The sequence below is a fragment of the Brachyhypopomus gauderio genome, chromosome 11 (assembly GCF_052324685.1).
Source record: "Brachyhypopomus gauderio isolate BG-103 chromosome 11, BGAUD_0.2, whole genome shotgun sequence".
Taxonomy (NCBI): Eukaryota; Metazoa; Chordata; class Actinopteri; order Gymnotiformes; family Hypopomidae; genus Brachyhypopomus; species Brachyhypopomus gauderio.
Genome location: NC_135221.1, coordinates 6,955,233 through 6,975,176, shown reverse-complemented (window position 1 = coordinate 6,975,176; position 19,944 = coordinate 6,955,233). Strand labels below are relative to the sequence as shown.

The 19,944-nt window shown below is 43.2% G+C and overlaps 3 protein-coding genes and 1 pseudogene across 19 annotated transcripts; all 4 read left to right on the top strand.

The window, feature by feature from the left end:
- The first annotated feature begins 670 nt into the window (after positions 1-670).
- On the top strand, positions 671-5,182 carry LOC143526787 (type 2 DNA topoisomerase 6 subunit B-like). 8 transcript variants are annotated; one of them, XM_077021411.1, is made up of 16 exons: positions 671-735; positions 985-1,123; positions 1,200-1,253; positions 1,374-1,486; positions 1,586-1,660; positions 1,763-1,818; positions 1,901-1,963; positions 2,128-2,323; positions 2,653-2,794; positions 2,950-3,126; positions 3,257-3,315; positions 3,430-3,543; positions 3,665-3,763; positions 3,908-3,959; positions 4,143-4,381; positions 4,534-5,182. In XM_077021411.1, exons 1-16 carry the CDS (start codon positions 715-717, stop codon positions 4,582-4,584), a joined length of 1,650 nt encoding a protein of 549 aa, XP_076877526.1. In that variant the 5' UTR covers positions 671-714; the 3' UTR covers positions 4,585-5,182. The 8 variants fall into 8 exon arrangements, with proteins under 8 accessions (XP_076877526.1, XP_076877527.1, XP_076877525.1 ...); XM_077021412.1 differs by having other exon boundaries at positions 2,653-2,800; positions 2,950-3,111; XM_077021410.1 differs by having other exon boundaries at positions 2,653-2,800.
- Positions 4,574-10,923, top strand: LOC143526786 (disintegrin and metalloproteinase domain-containing protein 19-like). Its single transcript, XM_077021409.1, has 14 exons — positions 4,574-4,619; positions 5,219-5,358; positions 5,777-5,954; positions 6,050-6,139; positions 6,262-6,457; positions 6,854-6,962; positions 7,048-7,261; positions 7,530-7,607; positions 8,014-8,122; positions 8,281-8,416; positions 8,510-8,600; positions 8,736-8,969; positions 9,166-9,254; positions 9,341-10,923. Exons 2-14 carry the CDS (start codon positions 5,255-5,257, stop codon positions 9,369-9,371), a joined length of 1,659 nt encoding a protein of 552 aa, XP_076877524.1. The 5' UTR covers positions 4,574-4,619; positions 5,219-5,254; the 3' UTR covers positions 9,372-10,923.
- Positions 10,924-12,102: 1,179 nt separating this feature from the next.
- On the top strand, positions 12,103-14,152 carry LOC143526785 (polyadenylate-binding protein 1A pseudogene; annotated as a pseudogene).
- A 1,369-nt stretch (positions 14,153-15,521) lies between these two features.
- On the top strand, positions 15,522-19,612 carry top6bl (TOP6B like initiator of meiotic double strand breaks). 10 transcript variants are annotated; one of them, XM_077021401.1, is made up of 16 exons: positions 15,522-15,586; positions 15,836-15,974; positions 16,051-16,104; positions 16,225-16,337; positions 16,437-16,511; positions 16,614-16,669; positions 16,752-16,814; positions 16,979-17,092; positions 17,518-17,651; positions 17,802-17,978; positions 18,109-18,230; positions 18,344-18,454; positions 18,576-18,674; positions 18,819-18,870; positions 19,054-19,292; positions 19,445-19,612. In XM_077021401.1, the coding sequence occupies exons 1-16, from the start codon at positions 15,566-15,568 to the stop codon at positions 19,493-19,495; spliced, it is 1,620 nt and encodes a 539-aa protein (XP_076877516.1). In that variant the 5' UTR covers positions 15,522-15,565; the 3' UTR covers positions 19,496-19,612. The 10 variants fall into 10 exon arrangements, with proteins under 10 accessions (XP_076877516.1, XP_076877512.1, XP_076877511.1 ...); XM_077021397.1 differs by having other exon boundaries at positions 16,979-17,174; positions 17,504-17,645; positions 19,445-19,610; XM_077021396.1 differs by having other exon boundaries at positions 16,979-17,174; positions 17,504-17,651; positions 19,445-19,610.
- The last annotated feature ends 332 nt before the right edge of the window (positions 19,613-19,944 follow it).

The window sequence follows — 19,944 nt, the reverse complement described above, 5'->3', positions numbered from 1 at the left end:
CTTGATAAGGTGAGTCTAGCAAACTTTAGAGTGGAATATAAGTCTATAAATCTTGTGAAGGATTTATCTGCGTTCTGACTATCACTTTTTACAGGGAAGCCTTTTAAAGAGGTGGTCTGGTGTTAAGATTACTATAGATTTTTAAGGTTAAGTCCATATAGAGATAAGGGGGGGTGTGGCGAATGTAAAATGGTAAAATGGACACAAATTAAGTATTATATCGCGATCGATCGATCGCCAGTGGTCGGCACCAGAGCGAACTAGTAACTCATTGAATCAGAGGTAAATAAACTAGATTTTTTTTCGGCGTGAGAAATCGGATGTGTGGCGTGAGAGCGTGTGAAGACAGTCAAATGCGTGTGTCTCGTGCTCATTGTGTGAGAGTTGGCAACCCTGCTTATGTATTAGGTTATTTTAAACATGAAACCTCCTTCAAGCTCTGATGCTAGCTAATTTAGTTACAGTAATTACTTGGTTACAGTAATTATTTAGTTACAGTAAATACTTGGTTACAGTAATTATTTAGTTACAGTATATACTTGGTTACAGTAATTATTTAGTTACAGTCAGTGGTGTAGTCCTAAAGGGCGCGTCCCCCCGCGACCCCCCCCCCCCCCCCCTCCACTACACCCCTGGTTACAGTAATTAACAACCCACTAGTCCCCATTTACGGCACGTGCCCAGAGAGCTAGCTTATAACTAACGTATGATAAAATGACATCTAAACTGCAGCAGGTAGTTAAAACTAATTGGCCTTTTTTAAATTATGAATTCTTCTCACAGCACGATAAAACTGTGGTGGTAACCAACTTTCTAGCTACAGAGGGGGAGAGTTCTCTGTGTTAACGTTGACTGAGTGGGTTTCATGACTCGTTAGCTATCTAGCTAATCTTCTCTCTACTACTGAGGTGTGGCTCAACGTAGACATGCAGCAGTTGTGTTTAGTTTTTGGGAGAAACTGTGTCTGCGTTCACTTTCTTTCAGGTTATCAGGTTACTGATGGTTCTGACCCGTAATGATTACACTGAGTCTAAACGTAGCAGTGCTCGTCCAGACGGCCGAGGGGGCTTGCTGGTTCTGCGGGTCCACAGCATGCAGGCTGTCAGACGACCAACGTACACCGGTCCGAGGAAGCAATTAAGGCAGTTACTTATTTGTTTACTTAATTAGATTGAGAAATCAATTTTGCTTGTTTACAGTTGCAGCTGCTGGTCCTTGGTGTTTCAGAATGTCAGAGGAACATGTCCAGAATGGCAGGTTTTTTTTATTAAGCCTAGCAACTTATTTTTAAGAGTTGTGTAACACAAAAAGGCGCATTTTGAAAGTTGACTATTAATAATCTGTATTGTTTTTATTTGTTTTGCCTTTTTTAGAGGCTACAGCGAGACTTTCTTCCAGTATCTATTTTTGTGACTGTCCTTGTGAAGAAGACCTTCAAATGTTCTCAAACATCTTTGGGCCTTTGCATTTTGTTTGCTCGTTCCAGGTTTGTATGTCTAGTCACCAATCACAAAGAAAATGTATTTTAACCCAGCATGAGTGTATGTGTGATGCAGATCCATCAGATTAATTTGGTTTCTTATAGGACGACCAGGACAAGCAGGAAACGGAGGCCGCTACTGCAACATTTCTTCAAAGACTCAGTCTTGTTAATGCTAAGGTAAGGTCAGGGACTGGTCATTCTAAACACAGTAGTTTTAACATGACTTCTGGCTAACCACACTAGTGAAACTGGGTTTCAATCATTCTTTATCTAATATAGGTCACGATTGTCTTCAAAGTCAGGGATAAAGAACACTCACACAGCCAAGTATTCAGGTCAAATTAAATGGCAGTCACCCTTGTTGTTCCATAGTCCCACTGTGCTACCAGCTAATTATTGCAATTTTTTCCCTTATAGAGCCAAGAATAGACTTTCACTTATGGATCATGCCATTTCCATGGACAGTACCATATTTTCCCAGTTAGTCCTTATTTCTATAAAAACCACATGGCACAGTTTGGAATTTTATTCACCTAATACAGTTTTCACATATTTTTGATAATCACAAAGTCAGGCTATTAATAATTGATTAACTTAAAACTCTGAAGATCAAACCTTGCTATCTGTGATACTTTTCTCCAAAGGACTCCGTTCACCATGGCATGCCTCCCTACATGTACGAGAATGCACCCTGTTTTGGGGGAGAGAGTGGCTCTCCTACTGCCTTCTGAAGTCATGGAGGCAGGGTTGTGTGGAGAGTTGAGTATGGCTACCCTGGCCACCCTCAGGCCCTGTATGGACCAGTACCCTAACTGGCCAACTCGACTTTCACATATACACATATCCTTTGTAATGTAAAGATAACTGTCACTGGCAGAGTGTATTTTTTAGATACAGTTATGGCATCCCTCAGTTTTGGGGTGTGCATAATTATGTTGTGCTAATGAGCACATACTGTTACAGCAGCCTTGTTAATTTGATATGACTGAATTGAGGCATATATAACATATATAATTGAGGCATATAACAATAACAAGGGTATTATATCTTCTCTCCACTACATTATCTTACTACAATGATGGTGATGTCATCTTATGTCATGTCTTAATGAGCAAATGAACTTGCTTTGCCTCGACTTGTGAGCAGTTGTACCTTAACATCCGTGTCACGTGTTGGTGTACAGTCCCAGTGGTGTTCCTCTGAAGAGAGGAGAAGGGGCGACCCAGCTGAGCTTCCTCCACAGCCTGGCTGACTCCCCGGCCTGGGTGGAGCTGGGGCTGGCTCGAGTCCGCCACGCAGAGTCGCAAAGCGGTCAGGGTAATATACGTACAGGGTTCGGTTTGAGGGGGAACACTAAGGAAGGCCATCTCCTCAGTAACACAAAAAAAAATAATCAACAATCCCCTTTGTAAAAGGTGTTTAGTTCATGTGATGCTCAAAGTATGTGGCTTTTTTTGTCTATCTAGGATCTGTGTCCTGTGAGGTGGAGTTTTCTGTAGACGATGAGGACGACACTCAACCGCAGGGGAGGCGGGTTGAGCCTGAGCACACCGTGCAGCAGACTGTCATGCTTTTCCTTCTCTTCGAGTACAGAGACCCCTTCCACTCCCAGCTCTCTGACGTCATCGGTACGGTTCAGATCAGTGAGTCCTGCTGCAGCGGCTAGACCCAGTTCATCCTGCATTTGTAATGCTTCCTGGGTCTGTAGTTTACCTGCAGTGGATTTTCGTTTGTTGTAACCACTGTCTGTTTTACCTTTTACATTATATTAAGGGAGTGAAGAAACTTTAGAGAGATGTTTGGACAAGGTGCTTTGGTACAATGATGACAAAGTAAGATCAGCCCTGCAGTCGTTACTGAAAAGTGCCCTCAGGGGATTTCTAAAAAGAAACAAGGCAAGACGTTTTGACACCATTCATTTAATTTAACTTCATATATTCTCACAGCTCACAGCTGCATTTGGCTTGTCTGCCATGTCGGTGATTCTGAGCTCTGTGAAGAGTATTGTGAGCAGCAGTAGCAGTGTCGATTTTCACACCGCCTGTCTGACTACCATGAAGGTACACTTCACGTGGCTGTTGAAATCAAATCTGACAGATAGTACATAGTCAGCCTTAAGCTTGAACTTTAATGTCATTTGTTCATGTATGTCCAAAACATTATCGTATGTGTCTGTTTTAGGTGCAGAGCAGCTATGACCTGTCTTTACCCTTACATCAAAAACTTCAGAGAGTCATAAATGGGCGATTTGTTTCCAGAAGCAGATGTACTTCTGAAAAGGTTTTTTTGCTGCCTAAACACTACACTTACCTTCTTGTACTGTTTGTGAATTGTTTGTGTTAGAAAAGGCAAGATGATGGTTATGCCAATCAAATGTGCTACATTTGTTTGTGATTTGCATATTTTCTGATTTCTTTCTGCTAGGCTTCAGAGACGATTATGTCTGAGTGGAACAGCCATGAGGAACCTGAAAATGGCAAGTGACGTTTCCCCTGTACTTGTGTATGGTCCAACAGTAGCAACAGCACACTGCACACTATGTAATTTTACATGACTTACAGTAACAGTGTATTCAACCGTTGTCCAATCGTAATCATTCGTTATGGCCATCGCTATTTATTAAACTAGGGCAGTTTTGTCTGTATGTTTGGCTATCCAGGGCTTCCAAGCAAAAGAACGCACGAAGAAGAGGAGGAGGAGGAGGAGACACCGTCGTGCTCCAAAAGGCAGTGCTCAGAGTTCACCGCTGGGGACTCGTATGCCTTTGAGAGCAACATTTGGGAGACTCTGGACAACCAGATGCAATGGTCACGAGGATCCCAGAGGGAGCTTGTCAACATGGGCTTAGCAGAGTCGTCGACCCCTTCCTTAAGCAATACTGAGTTGAAAAAACAACAGGTGAACAATGAGAAGTTATGATTATGATGCATGGCACTTGCATTCCTTAAATCTAAAGCTAGGAATATTATCCATTATGATTTTTGTGTCAGTAGTTCTGTCTTCAGTTATATTTTTGTTCAAGTGACTGTATGCTACCCTTGTTTGTTTAGGTTGACAGAGAATGGCTTCAGGAGATTGAAAATCTGTCTGAGTGGGATTAAAACTGTCAGGACTGAAGATTTGGGTTACCAAAATTGTTTGTTCATTAAACATGTTTCTGTTAGTAGAAAATATTTTAGTGGGTATTTAAAAAAGCTTTTTACTGGTTATTTTATTACAATACTGTAGATTGTTGTGTTATTTTTGTTTTCCAACATTATAATTTGGGTTTTATTTTGTTGTCCTAACATGTTAGAAATTAACTATTTAACATTCATGAGTTTGCACTGATAGCATACATGTAGTTTCAATTATTGCCACACCGTGGCGCCAACGTAACGGCCTTTACTGTGATAAAGATTTAGGCCCATCTGTTTCAGCGAAAGGTTAAGGTTAAAACAAGCGTAAAGATTTAAGTTGTTTTATTTGAGAGTGTGCAGAAACATGTTTGTTAGCGCAAATATTTCACATGATGTTAACTTCTCCATAAGAATAACATTGCAAGTAGAGTCACTAGAGGTTTATTTGGGTTCGGTGGAAGAATGGCACATGAAACTGTCGCAGGCATCATAAATCATCTCTGTGTCTACCCATTCATCCCTCCCTCTCTCTCTCTCTCTCTCTCTCTCTCTCTCTCTCTCTCTCTCTCTCTCTCTCTCTCTCTCTCTCTCTCTCTCTCTCTCTCTCTGTCTTCAGGATCACTCAGAAAGTGCCGTTGGGATAGCTGCCACCATGGCCCATGAGATGGGCCATAACTTTGGTATGAGCCATGACAGTGAAAGGTGCTGCCAGGCCCTGTCCGAGGACGGAGGCTGCATCATGGCTGCGTCTACGGGGTGAGACTACGGCCCCGGGGCAAAAGTGGCTCCGCACTGCCCCAGGTCCCCTTTAGCTGCACCAGTGTAGTGAGCGTGAGGGCAACATATCCTGGAAGGGTTTTACCAAACACTACTAGCTTAAACACTCATCTTATCTGGAAAAAAACCTAATTTGTAAATTGTCCCATGAGAACTTAGCAGATGCTCTAATGTTATACCTTTATACCTCTATACCTTCTTAATATAGTATAGACTGTACACCTTCTTAATATTGTCTATAGTATAGACAGTGTACTACTGACTGCACTGGATAATGAGACTCTGACACTGACTTTTGTAAAAGCTGCTTTAATAACTTGATTCTCCAAAATGTTATGTACTTATCTCGGATTCTTGTTTGCTCGATTGTTTCTTGTCTTATCTCACTCGCCCACAGGCACCCTTTCCCACGTGTATTTAACTCATGTAACCAGGCCGAGCTAAAGCGCTATCTGAGCTCTGGTGGGGGAAAGTGCCTGTTCAACCCCCCAAACACCAAGGCCATGTATGGAGGTCAACGCTGTGGTAATGGCTACCTAGAGGAGGGAGAGGAGTGTGACTGTGGAGAAGTAGAGGTAAGATCTCAAATGTCATGCTCATCACACTGTTTGCACCTCCATAGGTTTTTACATCAGGTTTTTACGTCTTTCTCTCTGTCTGCATGTTCTAGGAATGTTCCAGTCCATGTTGCAATGCTCATAACTGCACCCTGAAGGCAGGAGCTGAATGTGTCCATGGAGTGTGTTGTCAGGACTGCAAGGTTGTTTCCTCACTCCTCTTGTGTCAGCTCACTCACATCGTGCCACATGCAATCACTTCCTGTCACACTGACTGTGGTCTTCCTTGTCTCTCTCCACCTTTTGACCGATTTGCTCTCAAAAGCTGAAGAGTCCAGGTGTCCTGTGTCGCTCTATCTCAGGCTCCTGTGATCTGCCCGAGTACTGTGATGGGAAGTCAGAGGCGTGCCCTGCCAACTTCTACCTGGTGGACGGGAGCCTGTGTGCGCACGGGGCAGCGTACTGTTACACGGGCACGTGTCTGAACCTGGACCAACAGTGTAGCTCTCTCTGGGGGAAAGGTAACATTGCTCAGCTTAGCCAAAGCCAAACTATTCAGCTGATGTATTGTGTTATTAGTGTTCTTTGTTTCTACAAAAATCTTTAATAGAATTTTTTTGTCAAATTACATCCATGGCACCCCCCCCTCCCCATTAATTCTGACATAGTTCTGGTATTGGTTACATCAAGATACAATGTCATTGGCACTGATGCTGTGTTTGTGCAGTAGGTAGTTGGTAAAAACACGGCCAATTAATGCAGGAACCAACTGTACAATGGGGTGAACCATCTGTCATCCTCTCCCTGCAACACGGGCATGTCCAGTTTTCCTAAATCCCTCTGGAACTCCTTCAAGGTTTTCACAGAGAACATGGCTGTGAAGGTATTTGTTCGGCTCTCTCCTGGTGCCCTCACAGATGCTCAGCCTGCTCTGGATCTGTGCTTCACCAAGGTGAACGAGGCTGGTGATTCCTATGGAAACTGTGGCAAAGACCTGATGGGCAAATACAGGGGGTGCACAGAAAGGTGAGGATCTTCTCCCAGGGAAGGAGTCCAAATCGTGGCCACTGCAAAAGAGAAAGATGCATATTTACGCAGATTTTCATCTAAGGGATGCTAAATGTGGCAAGATTCAGTGTCTGAGCAGCGCCACCAAGCCCATTGAGGCCAACGCCGTGGCCATTGACACCACGATCCGCGAGGGCCGTCGACAGATCCTGTGTCGGGGAACACACGTGTACCGGCTGGACCAGGACGAGGAGAGCCAGGGTGATACGCTAGACCCAGGGCTCGTCATGACTGGAACCAAGTGTGGTGACAATGCGGTGAGTACCGGAGACACGTTGTTAAGTGTATAATGGGGGACGTGTCCTGCAGAAGCAATGCTAATAATTGTGCTAATGCATGAAATATAGTCAGAGCACATTAGTATTATGCACATGAGGTCATGCGAGCCAGACCAGTTAGCTTTAACTCACTGCATAGCAATTTAAAATTAATTTTTGTTGCAAGGCAAAATCAAAATGATAGATGCAGTAACCATGATTGTTACCAATAAGGTATATGATATCTTTAATATCCCTCTTGGAGCAGATTTGTTTTGATGGAGAGTGTCGCAATGTGTCCTTTCTCCGGGCGGATGAGTGCAACGCCAAGTGTCACGGCCATGGGGTGGGTGGTCCTCTCTGCCTCTCTTAGGGTAAAGTTAGCACCCGTTTAGCCCATGTGGGTGGCTTGACTTAACTGAGCCTGGTCACTTCCTGTCCTCCCATTAACCCATGGTGTTAATAATATCCACAATTATTAGTTTATTCCAAGGAGCTTGATGTGCCATCACACTGATAAACATGTACATTGCGTCTGGATAAGAATTTTTGGCAAATGCTGTAAATGTATACCACTATAAAGTCCTACAAACTAAATTCAGGTCATATGTTATCAAAGTGAAGCTGAACCACCTATGTCATTATATGGTAAAAGTCTCCAATAATGTTTATGTGGACTACGGTAAACAAAGGCCTGCGATGGTCTTATATCTGCTGGTTTAAGTGAGTTTGTGCGGTGTCTTCCTCTGTAGCTGTGCAACAACAATCACAACTGCCACTGTGACGCAGGCTGGGCACCACCATATTGTGAAGAAAAAGGCAGTGGGGGCAGTTTGGACAGCGGACCGGTGGTCCCCTACTGTAAGGAAAACCTGCCCGCACACACACAAAACACATAAGGGAATTCACCTGCACGTTCCTCTAAGCAAATACACTGATTTGTGTTGTCCTCTGTTCTTGTGTCCTTGAATTCTCTTAACTGAAAGTAGTGAACAGTGTCTTTTTCTCTTTTGCTTCAGCCTTATTTCCCCTCCTGGCGCTCCTGCCTGTGTTCCTCTGCTTGGGATTGGCTGTTCTCTTCCTCTGCTGGTGCTACAGGAAGAAGCTCCATTCGCTTAAAAGTACCGTCCATCCTCCTCAGCGCATACATGTTAAGTAAGTCCTTCTGATTTAAATAATCTGTCCTCCTGATGTGCTGTTCAGCACAGGCTGACTTTATCACTTTATCTACTATGATTTGCATTTCAGTGCGGCTGCTTCACCGAAATCCAAAACTCCTACTGCTGATGTTCATGCGAGCTCGGCATTGCAGATAAAACAATCTGGCACAGATAAACCAGTAATGTCATATCTTGTATTTTTTAAATATATATAAATTAATATAATATGTAAATAAATATATATATATTTGTGTTTTTATATATAAATATATATTTTCCAGCATGTTAATCTAAAAAAAAATTTCCCATGGCAGGAGAGCCAGCGGTCCAGTCCGTCTGGTCCACCCAGATCAAGGCATGCCAGTGTTCGGCCTACGGTCAAACCTCCACCAATTCCAGCATATGCACTGCACCAGCAGAGCCCTGTGCTCTCAGAGGCCACTTCTCAGCCCCGCCCATCTCCGCCGGTTGGCGCCAAACCCAGACCAAGCCCACCCAACAGACCTCCTCCACCCTGCCCGATTACCAAGACCTCTCACATCAAAGAGGTGAGGGCTGTAGATTGTCCTGTTTTAATCACAAGACACCCACCTTTCTCTATGTACAGCCTAGTGCTGATCATTGTGAGACGAATCTATCAAAATCTATCGTCTATTGGAGCAAAATCGCAACCAGTCAAGACTCAGGAGTGGTAATGAAAGTGGTAATGTAAGTAAAATCATTGTCTTGCTGATGTTTTTCCAGGAGGTGTCACAAAGAAAAGGGTCTGAAATATCACCAGGGCTAATACAGAAAGGGAAGTCCAATCTGTTGCCCCCTACTGGTCATACCAGGTAGTCAGCTGTATAATTAGGATAAAGAAGTGTCACCATTATAATGCCAAATACACTCATGTCCTCTGCTTTTTTTCTTTCTGCAGGTTTCAAAGTGAAATCTCTGGACAGAGCTGAAATTATGTGAAGCTTGTGAAATCAAAGGACCATATGCTTCTGAGTACTCTTAAAATGAGAAACTGGAACCTGCAACATTCAGGCATGTACTTCTGGAGTGGCAACGGAGCCTTCCTAAGTCCAGCACCACGTCTGCCTAATACACTTGAAATCAGAAGTGTGATGTACTTGTGGCATTTTACTTTGTTTTGGTACTGTTTGAATAATCATGTGCCATATTTTTTTTATTTCACACCTATTTATTGCTAAGTGAGAACTTACAAGAGAAAAAGTTCCTTGATACGATCTTTAAATAAGAGCATGAAGGTATATCTTACATTAAGAACATGTCAAGTTTGGATTGCACGCAACCTTGAAAATCACACCACCTGCTGTGAAAACCACAAAATGACACAATGGCCTTTGTGCTTGGTATGTCAAGATGTATAGTTATGCAAATTGAGACATCCTGATTCACAATTCAGTGATTTTGTGGCCACCATCTGTTCTTTTCTGTGCACACCTGCTCAAGTAATTGCATAGAATACAGAGTAAATTGACTACATCAAAAGAATATTTACAATTTGCTGGACACTGTATATAAATCTAGGTCATCAAATGACTAGTGGCTGCCGTATAATTCAAGTGAGATGAAATTTATTTTACTTTTCTGTCTGTCCACTCACAAGCCTCTTGGGAACACTTGATGAAATGCACCTTATATTGTGTACAAGGACGCCAAACCAGGGAATAAAACTAAATATGTACTGTACACTTAGATAGTGTTAAGACTAGTATAAATTATTGAGTGATGCCCTTTGAAGACTCAAAGGCACAACCAAAACGTACAGTCCTCTCAAAATGTACTGTAGGTGTATCATTCATCTAGGTCTGACACCAGAACAGATTCTGTATTACAACTAGAATTTGAAAAGAATGATGTGTGTGATATACTTAATGTATAGATTTAAATGGCTTATGCCCTAACAAAAGCAGGTAAATGTGTTTATCTGTAGTGATCTTACATAGGCTTTCTTACTTATACATTGAATTGAACTATTGAAATGACCTTTCTCTTTAAATATGTCATAGTTAACGCTATGAAAATCATGTATTTGTGCTGGAATAATGTGGACTCTCAGGTTTGAGTTAATAAGTAGGCATACTGATGCCTAAAACTGGGACCATACTGAGGAAACACACTGTGAATGGAATGATTATAGCTATTATAAGGCCAGATTTCCAGACCCAGTTTAAGCCTTATTCTAGACTAAAACTATTTGCAACACTGAGTCAACATCAGCACTTCAGTTTAGTCCAAGACTAGACTTAGTTGTTCATGAATCTGGCCTATAATTAAATGTCCAATATTTACAATGGTCCACATTGAAGTTTTTTGTTTGTTTATGTTTTTTGCACTTTGTTAGGCTGTGTGAATGCATCGTTTGTTAAGAATTACAGGAACTGCACTGAATCATCAGTTCTGATCCAATGCCATGAATGTAAAATTGACTTCTGCCAGCCTCTCAGGCGTCTTCTGCCAGCCAATAAAATAAGATTAGATATCACCGCACATTTTTATTTTGATCCATTTTTTACAATATGTTTATGTGATGCACTTCCATGTTCCCTTTGTCATGTTGAAAGTAGTTTGTGTCTTCAATTTTTGCCGGAAAGAAACATTGATACAGGAATGGTGGTTATAGGCATAAATAGAGTGATGGCTGAGTGAGGTTGCAGGAACACTGATCTGGTCAGTGATTACATGGCTAAACGTGATGTGGCTGCAGAAATACTGATCTGTGGTCAGTCATAATTAGACTGATTTATGAATGATGGATGATGTAATAACGCTGATCAAGTCTGGCTAATAGGGTAATATGGCTGGAGTAAATTTAATAAAACTGACAAAAACTCAGTGATAAATGTGGCTACTATAATAATAATAATGAATGGGCTCAGTATGATTAGAAATAGTATATAAAGTTTAGGTGGGAAATAATTTTACAGGATCCGTGTGGTCAATTTCATATTCACGCCAAAATTCCAACATGAGAAATAAAACCATTTTTTGTTTGAGCAGATATCGATATGTGTATGTATTTGTGTATTTATGCAGGGTTGTCAACTTTTCAAGATCACTTGGAGTGAGATTTGAACCTGGGGGGGTGGCGAGTGTAAATTGTTGACGGGGGGGGGGGGGGGGGTGTAAAATGGACACAAATTAAGTATTATATTATCGCGATCGATCGATCGATCGACAGTGGTTGGCACCAGAGCGAACTAGTAACTCATTTAATCATAGATATGAATCAGAGGTAAATAAACTATGGACCATAGATTTTTTTTCGTCGTGAGAAATCGGAAGTGTGGCATGTGAGCGTGTGAAGACAGTCAAATGCGTGTATCTCACGCTCAATGCGTGAGAGTTGGCAACCCTGCAAATGTATATATTAAAAAAGCACTCACATACTGTCAAAAGAATATTTATGTTGGCCGAAACCCCGGCTGTTCTGAACGACCCCAACTGAACTGGATTTATGACGGAGACCCAGCACAGCAGCTAATCACGCGTTGCTGTGGCGCTAGACGCGTTAGCAACAGGCCCAACTAGAGAACGGCCGAGTTTCGACGTCTTGGTTGTTAGTTACCCATTATTATGTAGTGACGCTTTCTTTTAAAGACATTTTAAACGACGCAAGCATTTGAAAAATGTTAAGTCACTTTTAAAAATTGTAGCGGTTTGAATTGGCTGTGAAGTAGTATAGGTGGTCTACGAGCGTCGACCCTCGTAAATTCCTGAGAACTTGCTTCGACAAACTACTAGATTTACCGTGATGAACCCCAGCGCCCCTAGATTTCAGATGGCTTCGTTGTACGTCGGGGACCTCCACCACGACGTGACCGAGGCCATGCTGTTTGAGAAGTTCAGCCCCGCCGGAACCATCCTGTCCATTCGGGTGTGCCGGGACAAGATCACCCGGCGCTCACTGGGCTACGCCTACATTAACTACCAACAACCCGAGGACGCCGAGCGTGCGTTGGACACCGTGAACTTTGAAGTGATCAAGGGGAGACCTGTGCGCATCATGTGGTCTCAGCGCGACCCGTCGCTGAGGAAGAGTGGGGTGGGAAACGTCTTCATCAAGAACCTGGACAAGTCAATTGACAACATGGCCCTTTATGACACCTTGTCTGCTTTTGGCAACATCTTGTCCTGCAAGGTGGTTTGTGATGAGAACGGTTCAAAAGGGTACGGCTTTGTGCACTTTGAGACGCAGGAGGCAGCCGAGAGAGCCATTGAGAAATTGAACGGCATGTTGCTCAATGACAGAAAAGTGTTTATGGGGCGTTTCAAATCTCGCAAAGAGCGTGAGGCAGAGCGCGTGGCCAGGGCCAAGGAGTTCACCAATGTATACATCAAAAACTTTGGCGAAGACATGGATGATGAAAAACTGAAGGAGGTCTTCAGCAAATATGGCAACGCAATGAGCATCCGTGTTATGACCGACGACAGCGGCAAATCTAGAGGCTTCGGCTTTGTCAGCTTCAAGAGGCATGAGGATGCTCAGAAGGCCGTAGACGAGATGAACGGCAAGGAGCTCAACGGCAAGCTCATCTACGTAGGCCGCGCTCAGAAGAAAGTGGAGCGGCAGATGGAGCTGAAGCGGATGTTTGAGCAGGTGAAGCAGGACCGCATGACCTGCTACCAGGGCGTTAATCTCTATGTGAAGAACCTGGACGACGGTATCGATGATGAACGCCTGCGCAAAGAGTTCTCACCCTTTGGAAACATCACCAGTGCCAAGGTGATGATGGACGGCGGCCGCTCCAAGGGCTTCGGCTTCGTGTGCTTCTCCTCGCCGGAGGAGGCCACCAAGGCGGTGACGGAGATGAACGGGCGCATCGTGGCCACCAAGCCGCTCTACGTGGCCCTGGCACAGCGCAAGGAGGAGAGGCAGGCCCACCTCACCAACCAGTACATGCAGCGTCTGGCCAGCGTGTGCGCCGTGCCCAACCACGTGCTCAACCCCTACCAGCACGCCCCGCCCTCCGGATACTTTATCACCGCCATTCCGCAGGCCCAGAACAGAACTGCGTACTACCCGACTAACCAGCTGGCCCAGCTCCAACCCAGTCCATGCTGGACCACGCAGGGCGTTAGACCTCAGCACTTCCAGAACACGCCTGCCACCGTGAGGCCGTTTGCGTCCAGACAACAGACGTTCGGCGCCGTCCGGCCGACCTCACAGGTGCCCCGCGTGATGTCCAGCCAGCGCGTCGCCCCGCAGACCGTGGGCCCTCGCGCGGCTCCGGTAGCCCCCACCTCCCCGGTGCGCGACGTGCCACAGTACAAATACGCAGCAGGTGTGTGCAACACCCAGCAGCACCTGAGCGGTCAGCCCCAGGTCTCCACGCAGCAGTCCGCCGTGTACGTGCAGGGCCAGGAGCCTCTGACGGCCTCCATGCTGGCGGCCGCCCCCCCGCAGGAGCAGGAGCAGATGCTGGGTGAGCGGCTGTTCCCTCTGATCCAGAACACGCACCCCACCCTGGCGGGCAAGATCACGGGTATGCTGCTGGAGATGGACAACTCTGAGCTGCTGCACATGCTCGAGTCGCCCGAGTCTTTGAGCTCCAAGGTCCATGAGGCCGTCGCAGTGCTCCAGGCTCACCAGGCTAAAGAAGCCGCTCAGAAAAGCGTGACCAACTCTGCCGGGGGTCACAAGCCTCTAGGCCCAGGGACAGGAAACTTACTTCACTGGGAGTGGGAGGGGAGGGGATTATAACATCCAGATGCTGTGCCAGCATTGTGAAGATTCCTGAACTGAATGTGCTTGCTCCAAAAAAAAAAAAAAAAAAAAAGTTATTTAATGTTATATATATTTATTATTTATGTTGTAAAGGCAATTATTATTTATGTATTATTTATGTTGTGATACCTTTCATGTATCTCTGAATCCAGCTTGTAGATACTGTAAATAATAAGAATCGATGGATTTGGTGCATACATTACAAATCATTATATTCTGGATTATTAGTATTGTTGTGATCGATGAACTATTATGTAGAATAAGTTAATAAGTTAAAGTTTTAGTTAATAAACTGTTGTCAAATATTCATATTGCACAATTAAAATAGATGCAAATGAGTTCTTTGTTTATTTATTTGTTTCTGACATTTACATAGCATTGCATAGAATTCTAGGTCTTTGTAATCTCATTGGCTGAGCTCAGACTTCTGCATCCTCGGTCTATATAATTAGCCTTACACACTATAGATACACATGAAACTAACAAAAAACTCATGACATGCAGAAATCCGCTTGTAATTGCTACGAAACATCCCTGCATTCATGTGAGGAAATCATGATCAGCAGATGACTAGGCTGAAAACAAGAATGTAAACACACACACACACACATAGACATGAACACGCACACAGACGTACACAAATACCCATCATTACATGCAAATGAAAACGCTTCACTGAAGGATACATTAGACAGCTTGATAAGGTGAGTCTAGCAAACTTTAGAGTGGAATATAAGTCTATAAATCTTGTGAAGGATTTATCTGCGTTCTGACTATCACTTTTTACAGGGAAGCCTTTTAAAGAGGTGGTCTGGTGTTAAGATTACTATAGAATTTAAGGCTAAGTCCATATTGAGATAAGGGGGGGTGTGGCGAATGTAAAATGGTAAAATGGACACAAATTAAGTATTATATCGCGATCGATCGATCGCCAGTGGTTGGCACCAGAGCGAACTAGTAACTCATTGAATCAGAGGTAAATAAACTAGATTTTTTTTCGGCGTGAGAAATCGGATGTGTGGCGTGAGAGCGTGTGAAGACAGTCAAATGCGTGTGTCTCATGCTCAATGTGTGAGAGTTGGCAACCCTGCTTATGTATTAGGTTATTTTAAACATGAAACCTCCTTCAAGCTCTGATGCTAGCTAATTTAGTTACAGTAATTACTTGGTTACAGTAATTATTTAGTTACAGTAAATACTTGGTTACAGTAATTATTTAGTTACAGTATATACTTGGTTACAGTAATTATTTAGTTACAGTCAGTGGTGTAGTCCTAAAGGGCGCGTCCCCCCGCGACCCCCCCCCCCCCTCCACTACACCCCTGGTTACAGTAATTAACAACCCACTAGTCCCCATTTACGGCACGTGCCCAGAGAGCTAGCTTATAACTAACGTATGATAAAATGACATCTAAACTGCAGCAGGTAGTTAAAACTAATTGGCCTTTTTTAAATTATGAATTCTTCTCACAGCACGATAAAACTGTGGTGGTAACCAACTTTCTAGCTACAGAGGGGGAGAGTTCTCTGTGTTAACGTTGACTGGGTGGGTTTCATGACTCGTTAGCTATCTAGCTAATCTTCTCTCTACTACTGAGGTGTGGCTCAACGTAGACATGCAGCAGTTGTGTTTAGTTTTTGGGAGAAACTGTGTCTGCGTTCACTTTCTTTCAGGTTATCAGGTTACTGATGGTTCTGACCCGTAATGATTACACTGAGTCTAAACGTAGCAGTGCTCGTCCAGACGGCCGAGGGGGCTTGCTGGTTCTGCGGGTCCACAGCATGCAGGCTGTCAGACGACCAACGTACACCGGTCCGAGGAAGCAATTAAGGCAGTTACTTATTTGTTTACTTAATTAGATTGAGAAATCAATTTTGCTTGTTTACAGTTGCAGCTGCTGGTCCTTGGTGTTTCAGAATGTCAGAGGAACATGTCCAGAATGGCAGGTTTTTTTTATTAAGCCTAGCAACTTATTTTTAAGAGTTGTGTAACACAAAAAGGCGCATTTTGAAAGTTGACTATTAATAATCTGTATTGTTTTTATTTGTTTTGCCTTTTTTAGAGGCTACAGCGAGACTTTCTTCCAGTATCTATTTTTGTGACTGTCCTTGTGAAGAAGACCTTCAAATGTTCTCAAACATCTTTGGGCCTTTGCATTTTGTTTGCTCGTTCCAGGTTTGTATGTCTAGTCACCAATCACAAAGAAAATGTATTTTAACCCAGCATGAGTGTATGTGTGATGCAGATCCATCAGATTAATTTGGTTTCTTATAGGACGACCAGGACAAGCAGGAAACGGAGGCCGCTACTGCAACATTTCTTCAAAGACTCAGTCTTGTTAATGCTAAGGTAAGGTCAGGGACTGGTCATTCTAAACACAGTAGTTTTAACATGACTTCTGGCTAACCACACTAGTGAAACTGGGTTTCAATCATTCTTTATCTAATATAGGTCACGATTGTCTTCAAAGTCAGGGATAAAGAACACTCACACAGCCAAGTATTCAGGTCAAATTAAATGCCAGTCACCCTTGTTGTTCCATAGTCCCACTGTGCTACCAGCTAATTATTGCAATTTTTTCCCTTATAGAGCCAAGAATAGACTTTCACTTATGGATCATGCCATTTCCATGGACAGTACCATATTTTCCCAGTTAGTCCTTATTTCTATAAAAACCACATGGCACAGTTTGGAATTTTATTCACCTAATACAGTTTTCACATATTTTTGATAATCACAAAGTCAGGCTATTAATAATTGATTAACTTAAAACTCTGAAGATCAAACCTTGCTATCTGTGATACTTTTCTCCAAAGGACTCCGTTCACCATGGCATGCCTCCCTACATGTACGAGAATGCACCCTGTTTTGGGGGAGAGAGTGGCTCTCCTACTGCCTTCTGAAGTCATGGAGGCAGGGTTGTGTGGAGAGTTGAGTATGGCTACCCTGGCCACCCTCAGGCCCTGTATGGACCAGTACCCTAACTGGCCAACTCGACTTTCACATATACACATATCCTTTGTAATGTAAAGATAACTGTCACTGGCAGAGTGTATTTTTTAGATACAGTTATGGCATCCCTCAGTTTTGGGGTGTGCATAATTATGTTGTGCTAATGAGCACATACTGTTACAGCAGCCTTGTTAATTTGATATGACTGAATTGAGGCATATATAACATATATAATTGAGGCATATAACAATAACAAGGGTATTATATCTTCTCTCCACTACATTATCTTACTACAATGATGGTGATGTCATCTTATGTCATGTCTTAATGAGCAAATGAACTTGCTTTGCCTCGACTTGTGAGCAGTTGTACCTTAACATCCGTGTCACGTGTTGGTGTACAGTCCCAGTGGTGTTCCTCTGAAGAGAGGAGAAGGGGCGACCCAGCTGAGCTTCCTCCACAGCCTGGCTGACTCCCCGGCCTGGGCGGAGCTGGGGCAGGCTCGAGTCCGCCACGCAGAGTCGCAAAGCGGTCAGGGTAATATACGTACAGGGTTCGGTTTGAGGGGGAACACTAAGGAAGGCCATCTCCTCAGTAACACACAAAAAAAAAAATCAACAATCCCCTTTGTAAAAGGTGTTTAGTTCATGTGATGCTCAAAGTATGTGGCTTTTTTTGTCTATCTAGGATCTGTGTCCTGTGAGGTGGAGTTTTCTGTAGACGATGAGGACGACACTCAACCGCAGGGGAGGCGGGTTGAGCCTGAGCACACCGTGCAGCAGACTGTCATGCTTTTCCTTCTCTTCGAGTACAGAGACCCCTTCCACTCCCAGCTCTCTGACGTCATCGGTACGGTTCAGATCAGTGAGTCCTGCTGCAGCGGCTAGACCCAGTTCATCCTGCATTTGTAATGCTTCCTGGGTCTGTAGTTTACCTGCAGTGGATTTTCGTTTGTTGTAACCACTGTCTGTTTTACCTTTTACATTATATTAAGGGAGTGAAGAAACTTTAGAGAGATGTTTGGACAAGGTGCTTTGGTACAATGATGACAAAGTAAGATCAGCCCTGCAGTCGTTACTGAAAAGTGCCCTCAGGGGATTTCTAAAAAGAAACAAGGCAAGACGTTTTGACACCATTCATTTAATTTAACTTCATATATTCTCACAGCTCACAGCTGCATTTGGCTTCATTGTGTTTGAGTGTGTGCCTGCATATGATTGTGTGTATAGTCCCAAGAGAGGCTTCAGTCTGCCATGTCGGTGATTCTGAGCTCTGTAAAGAGTATTGTGAGCAGCAGTAGCAGTGTCGATTTTCGCACCGCCTGTCTGACTACCATGAAGGTACACTTCACGTGGCTGTTGAAATCAAATCTGACAGATAGTACATAGTCAGCCTTAAGCTTGAACTTTAATGTCATTTGTTCATGTATGTCCAAAACATTATCGTATGTGTCTGTTTTAGGTGCAGAGCAGCTATGACCTGTCTTTCCCCTTACATCAAAAACTTCAGAGAGTCATAAATGGGCGATTTGTTTCCAGAAGCAGATGTACTTCTGAAAAGGTTTTTTTGCTGCCTAAACACTACACTTACCTTCTTGTACTGTTTGTGAATTGTTTGTGTTAGAAAAGGCAAGATGATGGTTATGCCAATCAAATGTGCTACATTTGTTTGTGATTTGCATATTTTCTGATTTCTTTCTGCTAGGCTTCAGAGACGATTATGTCTGAGTGGAACAGCCATGAGGAACCTGAAAATGGCAAGTGACGTTTCCCCTGTACTTGTGTATGGTCCAACAGTAGCAACAGCACACTGCACACTATGTAATTGTACATGACTTACAGTAACAGTGTATTCAACCGTTGTCCAATCGTAATCATTCGTTATGGCCATCGCTATTTATTAAACTCGGGCAGTTTTGTCTGTATGTTTGGCTATCCAGGGCTTCCAAGCAAAAGAACGCACGAAGAAGAGGAGGAGGAGGAGGAGACACCGTCGTGCTCCAAAAGGCAGTGCTCAGAGTTCACCGCTGGGGACTCGTATGCCTTTGAGAGCAACATTTGGGAGACTCTGGACAACCAGATGCAATGGTCACAAGGATCCCAGAGGGAGCTTGTCGACATGGGCTTAGCAGAGTCGTCGACCCCTTCCTTAAGCAATACTGAGTTGAAAAAACAACAGGTGAACAATGAGAAGTTATGATTATGATGCATGGCACTTGCATTCCTTAAATGTAAAGCTAGGAATATTATCCATTATGATTTTTGTGTCAGTAGTTCTGTCTTCAGTTATATTTTTGTTCAAGTGACTGTATGCTACCCTTGTTTGTTTAGGTTGACAGAGAATGGCTTCAGGAGATTGAAAATCTGTCTGAGTGGGATTAAAACTGTCAGGACTGAAGATTTGGGTTACCAAAATTGTTTGTTCATTAAACATGTTTCTGTTAGTAGAAAATATTTTAGTGGGTATTTAAAAAAGCTTTTTACTGATTATTTTATTACAATACTGTAGATTGTTGTGTTATTTTTGTTTTCCAACATTATAATTTGGGTTTTATTTTGTTGTCCTAACATGTTAGAAATTAACTATTTAACATTCATGAGTTTGCACTGATAGCATACATGTAGTTTCAATTATTGCCACACCGTGGCGCCAACGTAACGGCCTTTACTGTGATAAAGATTTAGGCCCATCTGTTTCAGCGAAAGGTTAAGGTTAAAACAAGCGTAAAGATTTAAGTTGTTTTATTTGAGAGTGTGCAGAAACATGTTTGTTAGCGCAAATATTTCACATGATGTTAACTTCTCCATAAGAATAACATTGAACTCAAAGT